The 26,076-nt window shown below is 46.5% G+C and overlaps 1 protein-coding gene across 1 annotated transcript in view; it reads right to left on the reverse strand.

The window, feature by feature from the left end:
- Nucleotides 1-26,076, reverse strand: part of CPM (carboxypeptidase M) — a 70,654-nt gene that overhangs the window by 22,884 nt on the left and 21,694 nt on the right. Inside the window, exon 3 of the mRNA XM_060245055.1 lies at nucleotides 21,211-21,308. Within this exon, the coding sequence (XP_060101038.1) occupies nucleotides 21,211-21,308 (98 nt within the window). The remainder of the gene's footprint in view (nucleotides 1-21,210; nucleotides 21,309-26,076) is intronic.

A 26,076-nucleotide genomic window follows, 5' to 3' on the forward strand; every position in this document is an offset into this window, starting at 1 on the left:
TATTGCGGAAATTTCTGTACAAGGGGGTGGTGGTGTACCTTGATGACATCATTATTTATTCTCAAGATGAACAGTCCCATGTGAAACTAGTGAGGGAGGTGTTGGCCACCCTGCTGAAGCACCAGCTCTACGCCAAGTTGTCCAAATGCGAGTTTCACCGCACGGAACTAGATTATTTGGGCTTCCGGGTGTCTGGGGACGGGCTGGCCATGGATCCAGCCAAAGTTCAGGCAGTTTTAGAGTGGGCCCCCCCGAGGACACGTAGACAGCTCCAAAGTTTCCTCGGTTTCTCCAATTTCTATAGGGGATTCATTGAGGGGTTTGCCCAAATCGCTCTGCCCCTAACAGACCTCCTGAAGACGAAGGGGAGGGGGGAAGAGGCAAAGCGACCAGGGGCCAGGCTGAATTGGACACCGACTTTTCAGGCGGCTTTCGACCGGCTTAAACAACTGTTCACAAGCGAGCCGGTCTTAAGCCACCCAGATGAGCGGAAGGGGTTTGTGGTCCAATGCGACGCCTCCGATGTCGCCGTAGGAGCCATTCTCATGCAAAGGGATGAGGAGGGGAAGCTCAGACCCTGTGCTTACATTTCGCGAAAGTTCTCGGAGGAGCAGAGGAACTGGTCGGTGTGGGACAAAGAGGCCTTCGCTGTCATGTTTGCACTAAAAACTTGGAGGTCCTGGTTGGAGGGAGCCAGGGTGCCCTTTGAGATATGGACGGACCACAAAAATTTAGAGGCCCTAACAGGGAAAAGAAAATTGAGTGAAAAACAAATCAGGTGGGCGGGCTTCTTCTCCAAATTCGATTTCACCCTGAAGCACATCCCGGGGACCCGCAATTTTCTAGCGGACGCCCTGTCCAGGCTCCCACAGCATGAGAGCCAGAGGGAGGAGGTGATAGACTCCCTGATCCCCCCCACGCAAGTGGCGGCTATGGTTACCACCCGCTCACAGAGAAAAAAGGAATTGAGTGGGCTAAGCAAAGAACGAATCGCCCTAGAGGCCGAACGGGAGGGAGGTGGGCGGCCAGAGGGGTTGCAGAAAAGAAAAGATGGTCTTTGGTACAAGGGAGAGAAACTGTACGTCCCGGAAACCTTAAGGAAAGAAATTCTCCAACTGTGTCACTGCTCCAAGCTAGCTGGGCACTTCGGCTATGTCAAAACCTTGCACTTAGTGCACCGGCAGTTCTGGTGGCCGTCTCTAAAGAAAGATGTGTCGGACTTTGTGGCTGGTTGCCCGGTGTGTGTGATGGCAAAAAAGGGGGGGGGGAACCCCAGGGCTCCTACAGCCGTTAGAAACAGCGAAACGGCCATGGGCCGTGGTGTCCATGGACTTCATAGTCGAGCTGCCACCCTCCCGGGGGAAAACAGTCATACTGGTGGTAGTGGACACGTTTTCAAAACAAGCCCACTTCATCCCCTGCAGCCAGTTACCCACAGCCAAGAAACTAGCAGCTTTATTTTTCGACCACGTGGCCAAACATCACTCCATCCCTGACAAGGTCATAAGTGACAGGGGCCCTCAGTTCGTTGCCACCTTCTGGCGGGAGTTTTGTAAATTATTAGGGATGGAACAGGGGCTAAGCTCTGCCTATCACCCCCAGATGGACGGACAGACAGAGAGAGTGAACGGGGTGCTAGAGCAGTACCTACGGTGCTTTGTAAGCCTACGCCAATCAGACTGGGTGGACCTCCTCCCCTTCGCAGAATACGCTTACAACAACAGCGCTCACAGTTCCACCAAAGCATCTCCCTTTGCAACAGTGTTTGGGTATGAGGGGAAGCCGATCCCCATGTTGCCAGGGGGGGAGGGATTGACGGGCTCAAGTTTCGAGCAATGGTGGCAAGGTCCCAGCCAATGTTGGCCAGCCATACAAGAAAACCTGAAGCTGGCCAAAGAGGCGTATAAAAGACAGTACGATAAAAGCCATGTGCCAGTCTGGGACTTGAAGGTGGGGGACTCTGTATTTCTGTCAACAAAAAACCTGCCTCTGGCACAACCGTCTAGGAAGTTGGCTTTTAAGTTCCTAGGGCCATTTAAGATCAAGCGGGTAATCAACCCGGTGACAGTAGAGCTAGACCTTCCCCCTGCTCTTGGTAAAGTCCACCCTGTTTTTCATTGCAGCCTACTGCGCCGATCTCCGGGGCCGTCCAAGTGGCACTCCCAAGATTCACCAACCCTCCCCTCGAAGGGGGAGTGCCGGAGCCTCTCGGGGCCCGAGTTGCTGAGCCATAAATGTGAACCGCCCTCCTCGCAAGGCCGCCCGGCAGGGGAGGGGGCCTAGGGGGGGCAGTATGTCAAGTCTGCTATGAATTACTCAATACCTGTATTAAGTTTGGTTCTGAAGTGAAGGAGTCTGGGTACTTTACAGTGTACACCGATTGCTGCTAGCTCACTTTCCTGCCCCCTCACTAGAGAGGCCTTTGTTGTGTAGTCTGCTTTGAAATGCTAACATGTGAATAAGATAAGGGCGCCTTCCCAGCCTTGCTCTCTGTGGGAGAGGCTTCGGCCTGGGAACGAAGGGAGTAGCATCCTAGTGCGAAAATGTGTTGCATAGATTACCCCCACCGTAGGAATTCCTTTCATCTATACCTTAAATGCTGGTTTAGAGCCTATGTATTTTAGTCCTTCAATCTCTGCCATGGTCTCTAGTTCTGTTTACAATAAACTTGTTACTCTGTTTCACCAAGAGACTCGTTATTGAATTCAGCCGACTTGACATTTGCAAGTGCCAAAGCACCTGGAGGAAGCTCTTTTGGCACTTAAAAAGGCATGGGATGGGAAGGAATCCCACACTGCAGGCCTTGTGGCATTTTAAAATCACTTCAAAATAGCAAGAGCATTCAGGTGGCTCATAAAAACTTCTAGCTTTTACATCTAATAATCTTCTTTCCCTCTGAAATGCAACCCCAGCTGTACATGCCCCCAAACAAAGAATCTTGCTTTGTAAAGTAAAGTAAATTTATTTTTATATCCCGCCTTCCCCCGCCTAAGGCGGGCTCAGGGCGGCTTACAGACATGGAATACCATGATTTGGATAAAATACAATGTAAACAGCAATTTAAAATACAATTCAGTTACATAAGTTAATTAAAATAGATAAAACAGGTGCTATAAGGTGGCACTTTGCTACTCAGTTCCTTCCAAAATGTAAGAACATGAAACAGCAAGTTAAGGCACCTGTGGGAAAGTCTGGTTGGATGGATGAACACTTAAAACATAACTCAAAGAACAACAGTTACAGGTTAAATAACCCATTCTTACTACTTCATGGTTTCTGTGCATCACAGTGACAGCAGAAAGACTAGCAAGCTGAAATACCTGGAGGTGGTACACAGGTGTTTTTAGCAGGAAAACATAGCTCTGTCAAAGGATGCATCCACTCTGGCTCTGACATCTAGGGTATGGTGGCCCAAAAGTGGAAAGCTGACAGAGGACATGGCTATAGATCTGGTGGAATGAGCTCAGAGCATCCCAGAAAGAGACTCATTGGTCAGTTTGTAATAGAGCTTGACTTAGGTTAACAGAGGTTGACTTGACTTAGGTTGACAGAGGTTAACTTGTTGTGACAACGCTCTATGATCCTTCTTTGGTTTAGAGTAGTACAGAAAGAGATTAGTATGAAGTTTGAAGGAGGAAGTTATGCCCAGGTAGAAGGACAACATTTGGGGGTAGGGCTGGCTGGTGGTGGTCTAAAACCCTGAAAATCAAGGAAACCCCTGCCTGGACTGGGGGCCAGGCAACCCTATACTCCATCAAGGTCTCTTGTGAAAAGTAACTGCTTGATAAATAAACAGCCCCTTTTCTCTGTCCCAGGTCTGTAAAGCAGTCTGTAGTAAGTTAAGAAAAGCATGAAAATGGTACAGAAAGAGCATAAAAAAAAAAAAGGTCAAAAGTATAAACCATTTCTGCCAATAAGGGTGTCAAACATTTCAGCTCCCTTTTTATTCAATCTCTTCCTCACGACCTGGCTATTCAGTTATCTGGTGCCAACTGCCATAGCCCAAAACGTGATTCATTCCATGTACCTTTGTTACTTTATTCTGACGATACGGTGTTGTCCTGTTCTAGAGAGAGCTTAAGACATCTGTTGACTTGTTGTGTTCTGTATTTTACTAGTAGTAAGCTCCAGATGAACTATGAGGAGTCCAAAATCTTAGTTTTCTCAAAAAAGTGGAGGCTTTACAAATGGGTTACTGATGGCAAAGAGATGGCAAAGAGCTCAGGGCATCCCAGAAAGAGACTCATTGGCCAGTTTGTACTGATGGCGAAGAGATAGAGCAAGTCAACTATTTTAAATACTTAGGTGTTTTTTCAATATAATGCGACTTGGTCTACCCATGGCAAGTATGCAGTGAAGACAGCTAACATCAGTGCATCAGCCATAGCACACTTTTTTATGGCAGAGGTAACTAATTTGTCCCAGCTGCCATAAAAATATTCAATACAAAATATTCAATATAAGTGTTATTCTTGTAGTACGTGTGCATTAGCATGGGAGATGGATTTTATTGAAATTAATGGTAGAAAAATAGATTTGAGACAATATACAGATTGCAAAACCAAAAAATGTGTATATTTGGTGGAATGCAAATGTCCTTTAAGGTATGTGGGCTCCAGTATGCGGAGTGTTAGAATTCATATGGCTGAGCAAAAATCAAGAATTAATTGTAAAAATTTTCAAGCCCCGTTAACTAGTCATTTTGAAGAAATGAAACATATATATGATGAAGTTAGATTTTTGGTACTAAAATATTTGGAGACATCTCAGTATTCTGGGACAAATACACATTGTCTCCTCCTACAGAAGAAGGCACAATGGACACATAGACTTGAGATGCTCTCTCCAGGTGGATTGAATTCAGTTCTAGATCGTCCACCTTTTATATGAGCAGATAGTATGAGATTATAATGCAATGAATATGTTTCTTTAATAAGGAGATATGATAACATTGGAAACGGGCTCTGTCTCTTTAATGTATGCAGTCAGTTCTGGTATTCATAATTAAGGGCCATTTACCATCCTGGGAGGATCCTATATATAATATAACAAAGGCTATTAGCATTAAGAGTGATAAGACCCGAATTCTGAATCATGTGAAGCTGTTAAGCTGAGTAACGTTGTTAATCGGGACTCCGAAAGGAAGCTATAGTATGAACTCTTTATATGTGTTTGGAATGAGTATATGAATAGCTGAGTGTGTGTGTGTAATATAATGATTTTACTATGTCTCTTGTAGGGTTTTTTATGCATGGTACTTTGTTATATTCTTGTTTGTGCCTCTATCTAGTTTTTTCTTGAAGAAATAGAACTTACCTGACGAAGGGCCACGGACTGAAACACACTTCAAAATCCGGAAATTGTGTAGTATGGAATTATAACTTGAGGTTACCTGTGTGGAATTATATTTTGAGGCTACTTTTCAAGAATATATATTCATCAGAAGACAACAGTAAGCATCATTAAGAGACTGCTTGAATAAAGAGACTGATTGTTTGGAAATAATTTTTGTAACAAAGACTGTGCCAGTATGTCTAAGATTGTATGCATTTGTTGAATATATTTCTTTGTACATTGTATATTCTTTGTAGCATCATTGAACACATTTTTGGGGGTTTGTTGATTTGAGGTAACTATACTGTGCTCCCCCTTTTGTTACTTTAGAGTATAAAAATATTCAAAGCCAACTTCTGTAAGGTATCCTAATCGGGATTGGGTCTTTTGAATGTGCTATCGAATGTGCCCAATCCAAATTCTTATGTAAAATTCTGGGCATGCCAAAATGTGCCCCATATGCAGTTATCCACTTAGAAACCGGCATGTCCTTAATGGTTACTAGTGCATGGCTCACGACCTTCATATTCTGGCTACGTGTGCACTATAACTCTGAACCTGGGAGCTATATCTATCAAATGCTCTCTGAGCTTAACTTGTCAAATTGGTCAGCACATATTGAGAAAAAAATCAAAGCAATGGGTTTATCTCTGGAACTACTGTCCATGCTATCCTTCACCGCCCCAGTTCAAGAAATTAAAAACAAGTTGCTAGATATTGAGTGCCAAGAACTATAGTTTGACTAAGAAAACTCGTTCCCCACGGAACTTTGAGATCCCTCTCAGTACTGGGGAAATGGCCTCATATCTATCCGTCTTGCAGGTGCCACAGCAGCATAGAGCTTTTTCCCTTGCCAGATGTAACACCATGCCCTCTGCCATTCTTTATTGCAGATTCAACAAGACAGCCTACTCAGTCAGATACTGCCTCTGTAAACAAAAATGTATCGAGACAATTACTCATATTCTTCTTTATTGTAATTTGTATACAGATCTTCATCACAAGTATTTACATCCTTTTTTAGTTAGCATGGCTGTTTGTTCTAATGCGCTTAAGGTCTATGGACTTTTGAACGATTCTTTATCTAGTGTCACTGAGAATGTAGCTAAGTTTCTTTACTCTGTTTTAAAGGCATGCCAAGGGATCAAATAGAAACAATTTATGTTTATGCTTACTCAGATGTACATGTACAGAATCATTCTATTTAACCTTTTTTAACTAACTTGCTCTGATATATATAATGCCAGTAAAGGCTAACTTGACTTGAATGTCACTTGTTCTGTTTACTTCAGGGTGCAGTAAAAGCTATGTCTAGCTACCACTGCAATATTTTATTTGTTCCTTCTGCCCTTAGTAATTGTGCTGTGGTGTCACTGAATATGTCAATCAGACTAACAAACCAAGTTCTCAAGAGCAGTATAAGACCATCAGCGTTTTCGCACTGACTTTAATCGGCAGCGAAGCCCCTCTTCACCGCGCAGGATCTGCGCGGATTTCGCACTAATTGCCATGCAGCACCCGGAAGAGCCGGAAAGTCCCGTGGCTTTTGCGGCGCAAATGGAAACCGTCAAAAACCAGTTTCCATTTGCGCCGCAAAAGCTGCGGGACTTTCCGGCTCTTCCGGGTGCTGCGTGGCAATTAGTGCGAAATCCGCGCAGATCCTGCGCGGTGAAGAGGGGCTTCGCTGCCGATTAAGGTCAGTGCGAAAACGCCCCATATGTAGGTTAGAAGGTGCTTACTTATATTTTATAGATAGACAAGCCATGTCATAAAGTGATCTAGTAAAATCTCCACCTTAGGGTGGAGATTGGCATCAAGCATCCTTATCCACTTACAAATGGCAACATTGTTCAAAAGCCTGGGTCTAATCTAGTCACATTGCACAATATAGAGAGTCAGAGCTACACACTGGGGATGGGGTTTGTTTGGTTTTGTACTTCAGCTTCTTTAACATTTATTACTCCACAACTATTTGTATACTGTAAGTAGTATTTAATATCTAGGTCTAAATGGGTATTCTTAGCCTTCCTAGTGAATATGAATTATTGGAGATTATTTTCTTCTCAATAATGTTGGCTTAATGTAATGTTTTTGAATCACTGGTGCTGTCACGCTCCCACTTCAACAGGCCAAGTAACACCTCTGTTTAAATATAAATTGAATGGTGTAGCATTTAATTGAGGGCCAAATGGCACACAGAGAGACCAATCCACATCAGGAATGGTGGGGGGGGGCGTGATAATAAAAAATTAATGTCTCTCCTCTAGTATTTCAGACATATTCTAAACAGGGGGGACCCAGAACCTTTATCCTACTTTGCCTACTTTGCCAATTTCATGGATGGATACTCACCAATATAGCTTCTTTTCTTTTCTCTTTTAAAACTGAAAATATGCAGAAGAAAACTAAGCCCTTAAATGGGCCTACTTCAATTTGCATAGAGCTAGATTATAGGTTTACAGAGCATTTGAAAATACTTTAATCATATTTATTTAAGTAATACAAATTGAATAATTGCCTTAACTGCCTCCCTTACAGGAGAGATGCAAACATTTTTAAATTGATTTGTTATTTGTTTTCCTGGAATGAGTCACAGTACATTAAAAAAGCTGTGCTCACTTTGTCCCTTTCAGGTGCTGCTGTAAAGAATGCTCCTTTGTCAACAAGCTAGAGCCTGCCTATCAGCAATAGCTGAGTACAATGCTACAGTCTTGCTGTTCTCAAGAGACACACAGACTAAAGTTTGCTGGTCAGTGTGTACAACATTTACATATTGGGTCTTCCTTTTTCTTAAAAAAAAAACAACACTGAATAAAAGGAGAAAGCTCTTCAAAGGTTTCCTGTGCTTTATAGTCTTCTCTTCTCTTTATGATCCAACCCTCCTGTCCTGCTGTAGTAATAATTTATTGATTATGATACCCACCTGTTCTGAATCTCCCATAGCCTTTTCCTGAGTCAGTCACAGAAAACACTCTTAAGTCTCCTGCTGCCTATATCCCAGCCAAACATATCCAGGATCTTTCTCTCCATGCTGGGTTGCTACAGCTACATGCACATACATCACTTCTAATCTCCCAGATTTCCATAACCCCCTAACAGAGCCAGCGCCAGGTTTTATTGCGCCCTAGGCCTCTGCCCCCCTTGCCCCTGAGTAGTATCTAGTACATGGCTTTTGTCAAAATCAAAGATTTGATGGATCTGACTGGAAGTCCCGCCTTCCTGGCTCCCCCCACTCCCACACACCAGGGGCTGTCAGGGGTGGGTGGAGGCATCCCTCCTGGGGAGCAGTGTGGGATTATGGGTAGAAGAAGTGGCAAAATGGCTACTGTGGGTTTTTTTTAATTAGGTGAAAAATTGTTTGGTGCAAACTTTATTTTTGGGGGGAGCTGTGCTTTTGTACAATGTGGGAAAAATGTCTGGTGTGCTTTGAAAACTGTATTTGAAAAGGAGAGAGCTGAAATCACAAATTCCTGCCTCACAGACAGAGCAAAATGTTTGCAGGGGCTTAGAGCAACAGTTCTCTTTTCCCTCATACTGCTGCTCCAGAAAGCAGACCCAGATGGTTAAGAAAAAGAATTCATAAACCCTTGTAAGGTTCACAGTCCCTTTAAGTCAATGCACCCCCACTCCAGCCCACCCCAGTGTAAACACAGCAAGCAGACACAGAGGGGTATGAGCATTCTAATCATTTTAAGACAGAGAGAGAAAGCAAGCATTTTACCAAGAGAAAACTGCCCATCCTTTCCCTGAAAGACAGAGAGAGAGAGAGAGAGAGAGAGAGAGAGAGAGAGAGAGAGAGAGAGAAATTACAGTGATAGCAAAGTTTTAAGCAGACAAACAGCCTTCACTGTTTACAAAATGCAGCTTCTCGACTCTAGAAATCTGTGGAGAGTAGCTGCAATCCATGCTTCACACAAAGTTCTACTGTTGGGTATGGAAAGCATTTAAAAATGCAAGACTAATCTGTGCTTACAGTAGACACTGGAAAGCTTAGTCTGTGCTTACTTCAGTCACTTGCAAGATCTTTGCTGGTACTGGATAGAGCCCCAACATCTGCAGAAGGCTGGAAAAAGCTCCAGATTTAGTGAATTCACTTGTGCCAGTTCACTTTGCAGAATTCTCCCTTTTCTTCCAAATGGCCATCTTATCTCCATTCCCTTCCATTCCTCTATACTTGCCACTGTACCAAAAGGACCCAGTGCCCCAAGGTAAGTAAAGTATTTCTGCCCGTGACTATGTGTGTGTAAAGTGTACTGCCTGCTTTTCCAGAATCACTATTATGCTATTGATTTTTTGTTTTAATCTACAAAATGTATGATTTTAGCCAGGTTATTTTATTTTAGGTTGAAAGTTGAAAACACCTCTAGGATGGATAAAGAGCTCACTTGGAAACAAAATTTCTTTCTTTCTTTCTTTCTTTCTCTTTCTTTCTTTCTTTCTTTCTTTCTTTCTTTCTTTCTTTCTTTCTTTCTTTCTTTCTTTCTTTCTTTCTTTCTTTCTTTCTTTCTTTCTTTCTTTCTTTCTTTCTTTCTTTCTTTCTTTCTCCCTCTCTCTCTCTCATCCTCTATTCCACTGCCAAATATATAAACACTGCAGTGTTTTCCTCTCCCCCAAAAAAACATTGTTTACAATGTTGGACAAAATTGGCCAAATTATGTTTATTTTCAGTGGCTAGATGATCATAAATACTGTGATGCTCTGAGAGAGATTTCCACTGACTACAAGAATATATGTAATGCTTTAGTTTAAGCATTTCTTTTACAGAATAAACATGATACTGTATAAACAAATTATTACAAAATAGGATCAAAGCATAGGAAAATCAGAGTAAAAACCAAAATCTTAACTAGCTGAAAAGAATTACCATTCTAAAAGAAATGTTGCTTACAAAGTATGTGATGCATACACAACTAAATTAAACTTTGGAAAGCACACTAGAAGTAAAATAATATCATAATATATCAATTAATGAATTTGTTTAACTAGTTCAAATTAATTTCAGATCTGTATTCTAGCAACAAAGAAATAAGAGAGGATACTCCTAGGCTGAATTTCCCTCTTACGTGCGTGCTTGCACGCATGCACACTGTTCTAGTGAGGATATGAAGGAGAACAACGGACAGATTTCTGTTCCTCTGTTCTGATGCCCCTATTGATAGGAGAGGAACTGGAAACCAAAGCATGCATTGCAAAGGAAGGGACAAGAAACAACTTGCAGAATGAAAAGGAATCCCATGAATCACTTAGTTCACATATGCTACACATCATGGACACCAGCTAACACATGCTTGTGACATCCATGCAAATACAATCCATACAGCGAACACCCACAGGGAAGCTAAAGAAAATAGAAATGAAACAGTACATTAAAGCAAACAACAACTTCTTCAATTCCTTAACAGATTTGACTGCTATTTCTAAATTACCTCAGAATCTGAGTTTGTTTCAGCAAACTGTGAGACTTCTCTCAGAACACTATCTATACACTTCTCCCAAGGATGGAATAAATCTTAAAATAGGAGAAAGAACATCTTCAGAATCTTACAAATGCATGTATAATTCTGGACTTGTACTCTCCCTCACACATACAAAAAACCTTTTAAAAATTAAGGCCAAAATTACACCATTTGTGAGAATTGTAATGGTTTCTTCAGAATGTTACCCTACTTCAGCTAATATGCAGCAGCACCTTTTACAAGTTATATTTCTAAAGATCACCACACTTCCTTTTCAGCTAGTGTGGGAGTACACACTTCTGCCTGCTCACACTAGCAGGTGGCACATATTCTTGCAACTAGACCTGGAATCAGTCCCTATATGATGGGGCTGGAGCCAAGCCCTTTTCAGCACTACTCAGCTGCTGAGAAACTGCAGAGAACCGCAGAGAAAGTCATGTTAATTTTGTGTGCACGTGCTGTGGGGGAGGAGTTCTTCAAAATGGGCATGTTTATAAGTGTGATGTTCACAGTAATATTGTAGTTTTAGAAACCTGAAGCCATTAAAACAAACATATACAAATAAAAACACTAAAATTACAATAAAATTAAAGTAACATTTGATTTAAATGGATGGCAGTAGAACCTTCCAGTTTTGGTACCACCTTGCAGGGGGGAGGAGGGAATGGGGGGTAAGAGTGCCAGCCAAATGGATGCCGTTGCTGTCCTCAACCAAATGCCTGGAGGAACATCTCTCCCTTACAGGCCCCACGGAACTGTATCATCAAGCGGGACATAGATGTTACTTGGCAGAGACTTCCACCAGGTTGGGACCAGGGCACTAAAGGCCCCAGTCAAGGACAGCCAGACATCTCTCAAGCCGGGGACCACAAGCAAGTTCTTATCAGCTGAGAGTAATGCTCTTTGGGGGGTGTATCAAGAGAGGTGGTCCAGAAAATATGTGGGTCTCAGACCATTAAGGGCCTTAAAGGTAAGCACCAAAACCTTGAAACTGATCCTGTGCTCAATCATTAACCAGTGCAGCTGACACAGCACAAGTTGAATATGTGTCATTCGCAGTGTCCCTGTAAGGACCCACACCACTGCATTTTGAACCAGCTGAAGTTTTCAAGTCAGTCTCAAGTTTAGGCCCACATAGAACAAGTTACAGTAGTCCAACCTGGAGGTGACCATTGCATGGATTACTGTGGCTAGGGTCAGGGTGGGACAGGTAGGAGCCAGTTGCCTGACTTGGCAAAGCTGGAAAAATGCCAGCCTGGCAACATTAGTGACCTGGGCCTCCACTGATAAGGAGGCATCCAGAATCATGCCCAAGATCTTGACAGTTTCTGCTAGTGCCAAGGGCACATTGTCAAGAGCCAGGAGTTGACACCCAAAACCTAATCCCTTCTTGTCCAGTTATAGAACCTCTGCCTTAGCTGGATTAAGTCATCCAGAAAATTCTGGAGTTGCTTTGCCGCCATTCTCAATTACCTTACCCAGAAATGAAACATTCAATGGATCCAAAGTTGGCTTCTTTAAGAGCGGTACAACTACAGTCTTTTTTAATCTCTCCAGATAGACCCCTGAATCCAGGGACAAATTGATAATGTCTACCAGAGGTCCCTGTGTTCCTTAGAATCATAGAGTTGGAAGGGGCCTCCAGGGTCATCTAGTCCAACCCCCTGCACAATGCAGGAACTTCACAAATACCTCCGCCTAAATTCACAGGATCCGCATTGCTGTCAGATGGCCATCTAGCCTCTATTTAAAAACACCCAAGGAAGGAGAGCCCACCACCTCCTAAGGAAACCTTCACTGCTGGCTTACACCAGTCACAAGAGACCTGGGTCCAAAAGGCATGTGATTGGTTTGACAGCACCCAGAATCCTGTCAACATTGGATAGGGTTGCCAAGTCCCCCACTTTCTGGAGCAGGGGACTTTCGTGCGTGTACAATGCAATGACATCACCCGAAAGTGATGTCATTGCATTGTGATGTCATAGCACTGGTGACATCACACGTGGCCGTTCTAGGTGTTTCTATGGTTTTCCCAGACACTCTAGCCATTTGGAAGGGGGAAACTCTATGGTACCTATTGTACCATAGAGTTTTCCCCTCCCAAATTGCTAGAGCATCTGGAGAAAACCATAGTTTTCCCAGAAATGCCTAGAGTGGCCGCTGCATGACGTTGCCGGTGCAATGATGTAACTTCCGGGTGACAACAGTGCGCTGGCGACGTAGGAGAGAGGTTCCCCCTGCTGGCCCAATGTGGGCTGGTGGGTTGGAGACCTCCTGGGCAGGGGAATCCCTGCCCTGCCAGGGGTTTGGCAGCCCTAACGTTAGTCCTGGAGGGTCAGCTGAAGCTATCAAGCACAGAATCCAGGGACAGCCATCATCAGTTCCTGTACTGAGTAACAACACTTTGTCAGCAAAAAAGCCTCGCAGCTAATGGCTGAATTCCTAACATTTTGAGTTCTCTCAATGAGAGACGTTAAAGATCCAATTACCTTAAACAATTGTGCTGGGTGTGAGCTAGTGGATTTAAATGCCACCTCATAGGATTTCATAAATGTCCAATAAGGTGTTCTTGCAGCTTCATCATGAATATACTACAAACTCGCTCTAGTCATCAAAATTCCTGCTTCATCCCCCTAAGTTCCATAGTATACCTGCAGTTTAGACCCCATTAAAATCCCAGGCCAAAATCCCTTCCTGTAACCCAAAATTGATTTGTGGCTAGAAAAGAAAAGCCAGGAAAAAAAATGAAATTGGTCTATTTATTAATAAAACAGAACAAGAATGACTTTATAATAAAACATCTTCCCAACAAAACTCTCCCAGCTCTGCTTTATTATGATATTTTATGTCCAGTATAGAGTTGCCAAGTCCAATTCAAGAAATATCTGGGGACTTTGGGGGTGGAGCCAGGAGACTTTGGGGGTGGAGCCAGGAGACTTTGGGGGTGGAGCCAGAAGACATTGGGGGTGGAGTCAGGAGACATTGGGGGGTGGAGTCAGGAGCAAGGTTGTGACAAGCAGAATTGAACTCCAAAGGGAGTTCTGGCAACTACATTTAAAGGGACCGCACACCTTTTAAAAGCCTTCCCTCCATTGGAAATAATGAAGGATGGGGGCATCTTCTTTGGGGGCACATAGAATTGGACCCCCTGGTCCAATCTTTTTGAAACCTGGGGGGGATTTGGATGAGTGGCACTGGATGCTATGCTGAAAATTTGGTGCCTCTACCTCAAGAAACAGCTCCCCTCCAGAGCCCCAGATACCCGCAGATCAATTCTCCATTATTTTCTATGGGAATAAGTGTCCCTAGGGAACAATGGAGTGCCCAGCAGACATTTTCCTCCCCTCCCCCCACTTTCTGATTACCCCAAAGCAGGGGGAGGGCCTCCAAACCAGGGGATCCCCTGCCCCCAAATGGGGATTGGCAACCCCAGTCCAGTACCTTCACAAAAGCTTTTCCTACAGAAGTCTTCTAAGAATTAGGGTTTGTAGAATCTTTCGGGCTCAAGTGCCGTGTTCTACTGGAGAAAGTTTTCCTTCCAGATGTTTCGTTCTCAGCTGCAGAGAACATCCTCAGTGGCATTGCAGCCGGAGCAGGCGCTCTGACCTTCTTATGCACAGCAGCCAAGAAGGTCAGAGCGCCTGCTCCGGCTGCAACGCCACTGAGGATGTTCTCCGCATCTGAGAACGAAACGTCTGGAAGGAAAACTTTCTCCAGTAGAACACGGCACTTCAGCCCGAAAGATTCTACAAACCCTAATGTTACCAACCGTGAAAACCTGAAATCTTCTAAGAATCTTTGTGCATCCCATTGGTCAGGCAAGGGTAGGAGAGTAACAGATTATTAGAAGGATTATTAGTCCTTCCTCCTGGGGAGAAGCGAAGCCTGCTACAGCTCTCTCGCCCCAGCCCAACTACTTTTTCATTTGGCGCCTCTCCTTGCCTCCTCTGCAAGCTGCTTGCTCTCCTCGCCTGCTTAGCAGCTGGACAACTTTTGCTTTTGTTGGGAAGTTCTGCTGTGGTGGTCCCTGCAGCAGCCACTGCTGCTGGAGGAGAAGGCTAAGGCAAGTGGAATCCCCCCCTTCCAAGGGTGGGGGAGGGGCATAGGAGCAGGGCATTCCTCCTCCCCCATGCCTTCTCCTTTCTCAGCAGCTGCTAATGGGCAGGTAGGCATGCCCCTGTGGCTGCGGAGAAGAAGGGGCAGGTTCAGGTTGTGCAATCCAGCCTGGCAGCTTGCGTCGGAATTGGGGGTGGGTTGGGCCAAACTGGGGAGAAAGCGGCCAGGGGTGTCTCCTTTACTTCCGCCACCTTCCACGGCTGCGCTCGGAGGAGAGCCGCTTCTCTGGAGGCCAGCTGGTGGAAAGAGACGCTAATCTTCTGGGGAAGGGGGGGGAAGGCACGCTCCTTGTAATGTACTGGGAGACGAGACGTGGTGAAAGCATAGGTCTTTATTGGCTGGTACATCACACGCAACCCAGAACACGCGGCCGGGTCCGCTAATATATACATGCCTCCCGGAACATCCCCTTCGCTGGCCAGCCCAATCCTGGCCAGTTAAACTTCCCGCCCTTGGTCAGGATTGGCGGTGGCTTTTCCCGCGCTGCGCACGGCGACCCGAGGGTGGCTCGGGTCGCGCGGCGATTGCGCTGAGTCCGATACACTACACTCCTCCCCTCCTAGTTTAAACTACATAGTCCTGTAGGTACGCTGGCGTCCTGCGTTCCCGTGTTGATCTCCTCGGGGTTGCCGTTGGTGTGGGGCCCAATCCCAACGTGGGTGGCGCTGTTTCTGGCTGTTGCCGGCCCGGGTCGGGTGCTGGCTCCGGTTCTGGTCCCGCGGCTGCGGGGGCCTCGTACGTGGGTAGCTCCTGTATTGGCGGGGCCCCTTCTGGCGGTTCCGTTGCTGGCGGTTCCCTACTCTCTGCCTCTTCTGCCTCCTCGGGTAGGGTGCGGCGGCGCAGCTGGTCGATGTGCCGCCTCAGCACCTGGCCTCCGGCGGTGGTTACCTCGTATGACCGGGAGCCTGTCACCCTCAGAACCCTTCCCGCCAACCACTTGGGGCCGCTTGCGAAGTTTTTCGCATACACTGGGTCGCCCGGAAAGAATCCTCTCACTGCTTCCCGGACCTCGGGGGACCCGCGGACATCCGGCGCCCGGTCCGGGTGTAGCCTATCTAGACGAGTGGTCAGTTTCCTCCCCATGAGCAGTTCTGCGGGGCTGAAACCGGTTACAGGGTTTGGGGTGATCCTGTTGTGGAACAGGAATGCTGAGAGGCGGTGGTCCCAATCCCCATGTACTATACGGCCAAGGGCCTCTTTGGTGGTCCGCACCATGCGCTCCGCCTGGCCGTTGGTGGCTGGATGGAACGGGGCGGACCTTATGTGCCTTATGAGGTACCGGTCGGTGAACTCCCGGAATTCCCGGGAGGTGAATGCCGTGCCGTTGTCCGTCACCAGGGTGTCAGGGATCCCGTGTGTGCAGAGGACCCTTCTGAGCGCCCTGACTGCTGCTGCGGTGGAGGTCGAGGCCACCGGGATTACCTCTAGCCATTTAGTATATGCGTCCACGAGTATAAAGAAGATCTGGCCCTGATACGGCCCCGCGAAATCCACATGGAGGCGGGACCACGGCCGCCCGTTCGACTCCCACCTGTGGACCGGGGCGGACGGCGGATTGGGTCTGGACTCCTGGCATGGTTGGCACCTTCTTACCCACCCCTCTATTTCCTCATCCATGCCCGGCCACCACACGTAGCTCCGGGCCAGGGCTTTCATTCTCACGATGCCCGGGTGGGTCTCGTGGAGATCCTCCAATACCTGTCTGCGCAGGGGGGGGGGGCACCACCACCCGGCTCCCCCAGAGTATGCACCCCTTGTGTGTCGATAGCTCGTCCTTCCTGGACGCGAACGGCCGAAATGCTTCTTCCACCTTGCCCGAGGGCCACCCCCTTCCCACCCAGTCCCTGACCCGTGCGAGGATGCGGTCTCTCCCAGTCGCCCGAGCCACCTCGTCCGCGTGCAGTGGGCGCTCGGGGAGCGACTCAATGAGCATCACCCCGTGTGCCGGGGCGGGATCTGGGTCCGTTGTGGGTAGCGGCAGGCGGCTGAGGGCATCTGCGTGACCCATTGCTTTACCGGGGCGGTGTATCAGAGCGTAAGTGTATGAATTCAGGAACTGGCTCCACCTTAAAACCCTCTGAGACAGAATCTGGGGGGTCTGACGATCGGGGGCTAGGAGGCCGAGGAGCGGCTTGTGGTCAGTGGCGATGGTGAAACGCCTACCGTAGAGGTAGTCGTTGAACTTTTGCACCCCCGCCACGATCGCCAGGGCCTCCTTATCGATCTGGGCGTAGTTCCGCTCGGCAGGGGACAGAGTCCGGGAGTAGTAAGCGATCGGCGCCTCTCTCCCGTCCGGGAGTTGGTGCCCTAAGACCGCTCCTACTCCGTAGGGGGAGGCGTCGCAAGCCAGGATCAGGGGTAGGTTTTCATCGTAGTGATGAAGTACCGCGTTAGAGACCAAGAGGTCTTTCACTGCCTGGAACGCCGCGGCTTGGCGTTTACCCCAGACCCACGGGGCCTGTTTATCTAACAAGCGGTGCAACGGTTCCGCCACGGCGGCTTTGTGTGGCAGGAATGCATGATAAAAGTTCAATAATCCTAAAAAACTCTGTAGTTCTGCCTTGCATTTGGGGGCAGGGGCCTGGACTATGGCCCTGGTCTTGTCCGCCGTCGGGTGAATTCCAGCCGCGTCCACGGCGAACCCCAGGAACTCCACTCGCGGAACACCCAACAAACATTTCTCCTTTTTGACTCGCAGCCCCGCCGCTTGGAACCGTCTGAGGACCTCTCGCAGGCGGCAGCTGAACTCTCCTTCGGTGGGGGCGGCGATTAAAACGTCGTCAAAGAAGGGTTGAACTCCGGGGATCCCTTTCAAGAGAGCGTCCATTATGCTCTGGAATATCCCCGGAGCTACACTGACCCCGAACTGCAGCCGTTTAACCCTGAACGCGCCCCTGTGGGTCACGATCGTCTGCGCCTCCGCTGTCTTAGCGTCGACCGGCAGTTGCTGGTATGCTTGTGCTAAGTCCAGCTTTCCAAAAACCCTCGCCCCGGCTAGTGCTGCTAGGACGTGGCTAACCACCGGGACTGGGTAGGGGTTGTCTTGCAGCGCCTTATTGATCGTGCACTTGTAGTCAGCGCAGATCCTAACCTCCCCGTTGGGTTTGACTGGCGTTACTATGGGGGTCTCCCATTCCACATACGTTACAGGTTCTAGGACGCCCTGGGCTGTTAGGCGGTCCAGTTCTGCCTCTATTTTAGGCTTAAGGGCGAACGGGACGCGCCTCGCTTTAAGCCTTATGGGCCTGACCATTGGGTCTATCGGTAAGGTGATGGGCGGACCCTTGTAGCTCCCCAAGGACCCGTCGAAGACCTCGGGGAACTCCCGGCAGACCCCGTCGAAATTGCTGGCCTGCAATTGGTCCACCCCCACCAGCTGGATCCCCAGTGGATTGAACCACGCCAACCCGAGAAGTGTGGTCAGTTGGCGTTTGACCACTAGGATGTCTAGGGGCCCCCTAAAACCCCCTCTTTCTACATGCACCCGGGCCCACCCCACGATGTGTACTGGGTTCTTCTGAAAGTCCCTCAGTACGAAGTCCGCTGGCCTCGTTTGGATGCGGCGGCGGGGACATAGTTTCTTGAGGGTTTCCTCCGAAATGATAGAGATGGAGGAACCCGAGTCTACTTCCATGATGCAGGGGGCGCCCTCGATTAGGACCGACATTTTGACCTTGTCTGGGGCCGAGAGGGGCAAGTTCAATACCTGCAGACTGGTGGATGCCGTCGTGTGTGTGTCCAGGGAGTCGTGATGCGCTGACGGTTGGCGGCGGCTGTTCTTGGCCCGGCAAGCCCGGGCGATGTGGCCTGTCTTCCCGCAGCTGCGGCAGTCCAGGTTGCGGTACGGGCAGTCCCGTCGCTCGTGGGGGTCGCCGCAGCTGGCGCACCTGGAACCGGTGGTGGCGGTGGCCCTCTCCGTCGCTCGTTGTCTCGCGGGGGCCCGTGTGTCCGTTCTCTGAGGCCTCCGGAGCTGAAACGCTTCTTCCTCTGCTCGGTCTTCCAGCTCTGTTTCTCCTTGGTGGACTGCTTCGCCGCGTGGCTGGCCGAACGCCTTGGTGGCCCTCTCGAACGCCGTCGCCTCGTTGAAGGCTTGTTGTAGCGTGAGCTCCTCCTTAGCGAAGAGCTTCTGCTGCAGTCGTTCGTCTCGGAGGCCCCAGACGAAACGGTCCCTCAGGGCTTCGTCCCTTTTGTCAAAATTGCAGTTCCCGGCGATCTGTCGAAGGGCCGCCAGGTAGACCGCCGCTGTCTCCCCCGACTTTTGGTCCCTCTTGTGGAAGAGGAATCGGCGGGCGACGATGGACGGTTGGGGCGAAAAGTGGCCCGTGAGGAGTCTCACGACTTCCCGGTAGGTCCTCTCGGTCAGCTTAGCTGGAGCGGAGAGGCCTCTTGCGATCTCGAAAGTTTCTTCTCCACAGACGCTCAGCAGGACGTCTCTCTTCCTGTCGTCGTCTTCGATCAGGTTCGCCCGCAGGTAGCACTCGACCCTTTCTGTGTAGGTCTCCCATCTCTCGGGGTGCTCCGGGTTGAATTCCGCAAGATGGCCCGTCGTTACTGTAGAGTTCGCCATGGTGGCGGCGGGCTGTGCGATCCTGCGGTCTCACGCCTTCCTCGTCTCCGGCCCGGTCAGGTTCCCCTCGGGGCGGCCGGGCCTATCTAGATCCCACCTTCGTCGCCAGTGTAATGTACTGGGAGACGAGACGTGGTGAAAGCATAGGTCTTTATTGGCTGGTACATCACACGCAACCCAGAACACGCGGCCGGGTCCGCTAATATATACATGCCTCCCGGAACATCCCCTTCGCTGGCCAGCCCAATCCTGGCCAGTTAAACTTCCCGCCCTTGGTCAGGATTGGCGGTGGCTTTTCCCGCGCTGCGCACGGCGACCCGAGGGTGGCTCGGGTCGCGCGGCGCTTGCGCTGAGTCCGATACACTACACTCCTGCAGGGTGCGGTTGCAACAGACCACAACACGCCCAGCTCCTCAAGAGTAAAAGTGGTTTGGTAGGCTTAGGTTCTACCCAGAGTCACCAGAAACGGGGTGGGGGGTGGGGGGGGAGAACGTCTGCTGAGCACTTCATTATTCCCTATATGGAGATCGATTCTCATAGGGTATAATGGGGAATTGCTCTGGAGGTTTCGGGGGCTCTGGGGGAGCTGTTTTTTGAGATAGAGACACCAAATTTTCAGTATAGTATCTAGTGCCTCTCCCCAAAGTACCTCCCAAGTTTCAAAACGATTGGACCAGGGGGTCCAATTCTATAAGCCCCAAAAGGTGCCCCTATCCTTCATTATTTCATATGGAAGGAAGACATTTAAAAAGGTGTTCTGTCCCTTTAAATGTGATGGCCAGAACTCCCTCTGAGTTCAATTATGCTTGTCACACCCTTGTTCCTGGCTCCGCCCCAATGTCTCCTGGCTCCACCCCCAAAGTCTCCTGGCTCCATCCCCAAAGTCCCCAGATATTTCTTGAATTGGACTTGGCAACCCTATTTGGGAATCTGCTTCCACGTAGCTAGCTAGTTTGATTGTAAAATCAAAAAAACTTAATACGTACGTAAAATGTGTTGACAGCATTTGTTTCTAAAGAAAATTTGGAAATGCTAAAAAAGTAGTGAGAGAAATAAAGAATGAGAAAAGCCAAGCCCCAGGCCTCTCCAGTTTAGACACTTGTAAGCACAAAAAGGAAGAATTGGTTTTACTACAGTCCTACCATACATTGACCACACAGTTCTGTACATACAATTAAATCATTCTTGTTATAATGAACTGAAGCCTTAGGTACTATTGCAACCATATCCAGTTTCAGTTACAGTAACAAGGAAAAAGGAGCTCTGGCACACCAGTCAAGACGATTTATTGCTCTCTCACTAGAGAGCGCCAGAAGCATGCCAATCATTGTGATTAATTCCCAGTGTGATAGAAGCCCTAGGGAATTCTTCGGTTGATAGATACAACTTTCTTTATTATTGCCCTCTGTAGTGGATAACAAGTGAAATTAAAAAGGCCTAATATATGCTAAATGACTGTAAAAGTTATATCCTATGAATGTAATGTGCAAGAGATTTTTTATCATAGTTTTAACACATCTCTTTTGCTCCCCCCCCCCAACAACAATCCTAAAGAGACAACAATAATTCATTCCTTTTTTGATTTTAAAAATATATTATTAATCCACCTCTAATTTTCTGGTAGGATTTAGAGTTCTTTAAATGAAATATTCTATATATAACACACTGGCCTGCTTCCAAAGTAACCAGTAAATACAGCTGTAAAGGAAACTGGAACAATTTAAGTAGTAGACATACCTCATCCCCATGCATATTAGCAACATACTTGAACTCTGGTATGCCAATCTTATGCTGGGTTGGGAACCTTCCCAGAGCAAGAACCCACAGGTGTCTACCTTTAAGTGGAAAAGAAATTTTTAAGTATTGATGAAATAATTTTTAAGTATTGATGAAATAATACAAAGTAAAACAATGAAGGGTTGAAACAAAGTATAGTTCTTGTTTTGTTAATTCCCCATGCCACTTTTTTTTTTGCTACAAAAATAAGATATTGGCTCCATCAAATTTCCTCACTGAAAAGCAACAGGGCTGCAAACTGCCATACAATTTTTATGCTACAAGCCAGTCATGAAATCCATCAGGTTTAAACATGGGTAAATATCTACAGGATGGCAGCCAAACTTTTTTCCAAAGCTGCTAAAATAAAATTTCACAGTATAACTTTTTTTAAAACTAAACACAAGGAATGTTTACCCAGTTTTAAAGCTAAATTAACTTCACTCTTCTATTAAGAGGCAACTCGAAAATAAAAGATATCAACATGAAATTGGCTATATAATAACATCAACTAATAGGCTTACTAAAGAACAGCAAAGTACTTTGCAAGGCATAAACATCTATAAACAAGACATGGAATGAACTGTTGGTCAGACATTTGGAGACACTGAGAATAACTGTAAAACAAAAATTTATTTAAGGCCAGCTGGGATAAATACTTAACATTAAAAACAACTGAAAACTTGAATGACTGACTTCAAGTTAGGGCCAGTCCAAGACATTTGCGGTCTGAAATGGAAAGTTCAAGTGGCACTCTCCACACAGACACAATTAAAACTGGGTACAATTTCAACTAGAAGTTGCTTAAACCTCTAGAAAGTTTCATTGCAAGAAAACTTAGTAGTTTGTACCATAGCCTCATTCCCATTATGCCATCTTTAATGGCACCCCAAATTTCCCTCTGGAGGTAATTGTCTCATCTTAGTTATGGCCAACTACGTTTTAATGTAATATTTGTTTTGCAGCAATTTATACCAGGAGTGGCCAAACTGTGGCTTTTTCACACACATTGCATGGCTCTTGAACTCCCCACCGCCCTGTCAGCCAGCTTGGAGAAGGCATTTCTCCCTTTAAATCATTTCTCCAAGCCAAGCCAACTGGTGACTTGGAAAATGCATTTAAAGTTAAAGTTGCTTTCTTTCCATCTCTCCCTCTTCCATCTATTTGCTTTCCTTCCTGTCTTATGGCTCCCAGACATCTGACATTCATGTCCTATAGCCCAAACAGCTGATGTTTATTTTATGTGGCTCTTATGTTAAGCAAGTTTGGCCACTCCTGATTTATACAAACTAAAAAGTCAGCTAATGTCCAAGGCAAAAATGATCAAGAATGGCTTTTTTCAGTGCTTCAATAATTTTTAAAAAAAGATGTGCTAGGGGAGAAAAAAATGAGTGTCCAGAGACGGTAGCCCAATAATAGTGTCTAGCAGTCAACAACTGATATACATAGAGACATGTCAGGTTTCAGGTCTGACAGAGCAAATTGTTTCTTTTTCTTTTGCCAGAGCTTTGGGGTCCAACAGTAGGAGCCAGTAGAGTTGCCAGGTCCAACTCAAGAAATATCTGGGGACTTTAGGTGTGGAACTAGAAGACTTTGGGGTGAAGCCAGGAGCAAAGTTATGACAAGCACTGTTGAACTCTGAAGGGAGTTCTGGCCATCACATTTAAAGGGACCGTGCTCCTTTTAAATGCCTTCCCTTCATTGGAAATAATGGAGGATGGGGGCACCTTCTTCTGGGGCTCATAGAATTGGACCCCTGGTCCAATCTTTTTGAAACTTGGCGGGTACCCTGAGGAGAGGCACCAGATGCTATGCTTAAAATCTGGTGCCTCTACCTAAAAAAAAACAGCCCCCCCCCGAGCCTGAGATACCCATGGATCAATTCTCCATTATACCCTCTCCCCACACTTTCTGATAACTCTGTAGCAGGAGTAAGACCTCCAAACCAAGTTATTCCCTGCCCTGAACTGGGGATTGACAAGCCTAGGAACCAGTTACAAACAGGCTCCTCCCAGGAGGGCAGAGCAAATTCTTAAAAGGTGGAGGAGCTGTCATTGTTGCCTGCTGCACATCACAGATTCCAACAAACACCCCTAAAAATTGCTATACAAAGATCTGATGACAGGCAACCAATTATACCAAGTCTTTTTCATGAGAAATATTGAAGCTAAGAGGTGATTCTTATTTAGAACAGTGATCTGTGTCAGAATATTTATTACTTTACTAGAGAGTAGTATATACAGCACTGTCAAGTAGACTAGTTGGCTATATTGGGGACCTTCTCTAAATGGGGAGTGGAGCACCAAAAATGAGCTGCATCTTGAGAGCTATGTTCAAATACCAGGCAATCAGGTCTCCCCAAGATTTCTAAGAAACAAGCCTTAGGAAATCTTCAGTGTCCCAAACTGGGATTACCAGGAGATCCTGATCTGCCTTTTGCCCATCCTTGATCTATAAATGAACAAAAGTTATTTGCTGCAGTTGTGAATAAATGCATGTTAGAAGCTAATTTTCTAATGAAATATATGCCAAATGATGAGCCACTGCGAAGCATGCCAGTCCACAGAATCAGGTAGAACATCACATTACTTCTGTTGCTTGTCCTAGGGATATGCCATTCTAACCCCACCCTAGGACAGAGCAGCCATCACTATGGCTGCATTAATGTTTCCCTACCAGGAACAGTCATAGCAAGCAATGACCCCAAATGCAGCACCTTCTAAGCAGCCTAGGATGCCAAGTATGGGGTGTGTGTATTCCAAGTGGGAAGGACCTGAAAATCCACAGTGTAAAAAGGAATACATCATTTAACATTCACAAGGTTTCACTGGTTAAAGCATTTGGCTGAAGTTCAAGGATTCACACAGGGAAAATATAACTGATCAAATAACAACGTGTCCATGAGTTTCCTGTCCTAGAACACCAAGCAATTAAAATTTTGCTTGCACCTGGATGGACATAAAATGTGACTGACTCTTTCTTCTTCTTAATATGTCCTGCCAAGGGAATAACAGGTAATTATAGTAATTCCTCTCCCCACTTGCATTAGGACTGAATTGCATCACAGAACTAGTTTTATTGCATCCTTTACTGCAGGATGCATGATTCTGACACAGAATGCAAAATTATCTAGAAAGTAGTATATGATAGACAGTATTTGTGATACAACAAAATTTAAAAGACCAATTAGATCTTTTGACAGGATGTTCAAAATTAATTATAACAAAATAACACTTTGAACCACCTGTTACAAGACATTTTTAAATATATTCACAGCCTTTCTGACTTGGGAAACATTTCCAACAGAAAAGTCACCCAGTCCTGTAATACTAGAATCAGGAAACAATATATTCTAGATATACTGCTTGCACCTGGCTATCAGGAAACAGTACATTCTATATATACTGATTGGACATCTTACTGCCTTAACTTTGGAGTACAATATAGAAATTTTATTATGCAATAATAATATCTAATTTTGAACACAATAAAAAAAAATCTACACACTGAGACCATGTACAATGGGGAGTTTCAACCCTCTCCCACAAAAAAAAAATCTAAAGGAAAACGGAAAACTTTTTTAAAAAGCTCACTGTAGTAGCTTAGAGCACTGTGTGTGCAGGACACACTGTTTATGTTGGCAGAGTGATTAACACTGCAATAGTGCACAACCTGATTAAAGAGTAGATAAAGGTTTATTACAGAATTAACATACTTGATAGGAAAGAGAGACAGAGATAGGTTCCCCAGTGTTCCCTCTAAGCTGAGGTTGTGTGAGCTACCCCCCAGTTTTTTAGCCTCCAGCTCATCCATTTTTGTCTTAGCTCAGGAAGGATGGCTCCACAGCAAACTAATTTATGCAGTAGCCTAATTGCTTGCTCGAAACTTTAATCAGGCCTGTCACCACAAGGGGCCCGGGGGAGCCAGCCCTCTCTATTAAACCCCCGTCTTCCCTATGTAGGGCCCCTCCATTGGAGAGCCTCCAGGACCAGCGAGGGGGAGAGCGGCAGATAGAGAGAGAGAGAAAGCAGCACGAAAGACAGGGGGACAGAGTGAGAGAGCAACAGAGTGAGAGAGAGAACAGCAGCACAAAAGAGAGGGGCAGAGTGAGAGAGCAGCAGGCAGAGAGAGACAGAGAGAGAATGGCAGCACGAAAGACAGAGGGACAGAGTGAGAGAGTGGCAGAGAGAGAGAGAGAGAGAACAGCAGTGCAAGAGAGAGGGAGACAGTGAGACAGTGACAGAGAGACAGCAAGCAGGAGAGCAAAAGAGCAACAGCCAGAGAGAGCCAGAGAAAGAGTGCAAGAGAGAGTTGGGGCAGGGTGTGCGGGCTGCTGGAGGGAGGAAGCAGTCAAGTCACGGTGGCCCTCACACCAATTTTTTCAGCTCCTGGGCCCCTCCACCCAAACTTTTCTGGCTATGAGCCTGACTTTAATAACAGTTGCTCACAAAGTAAAATGTTTGTTCACAAAAATCCACATCTAAGAGGGAGCACTGTATCCTAACTACATCTCAAGCTGAGAGAGAGGGTAAGACTGAGCGTAGCACTTCCAAGAAGAAGGGGGAAACTGCCCTGAGAGTAGCAATCTGGAGACAAACAAGGAATGACAATTAACAGGAGAGAAGGTGCTGACTACTATCCTATCTAATTGTCTTCTTGCTGCATCCTACAGGGTCTTCTCTTCTTCTCTGTACACCAGCCATTGCCTTTTCCAACAGTTTACTTCCAGCCTTCAGGAGCAGGAAGCACATCTTCCTGCACATCTACCCGGGGGTGGGGGTAGCAATCCTGGATTTGGTCCTAAGTAATGCCCAAGACCTGGTGAGA

Source organism: Heteronotia binoei, chromosome 8 (genome assembly GCF_032191835.1).
Source record: "Heteronotia binoei isolate CCM8104 ecotype False Entrance Well chromosome 8, APGP_CSIRO_Hbin_v1, whole genome shotgun sequence".
NCBI classification, from domain to species: Eukaryota; Metazoa; Chordata; class Lepidosauria; order Squamata; family Gekkonidae; genus Heteronotia; species Heteronotia binoei.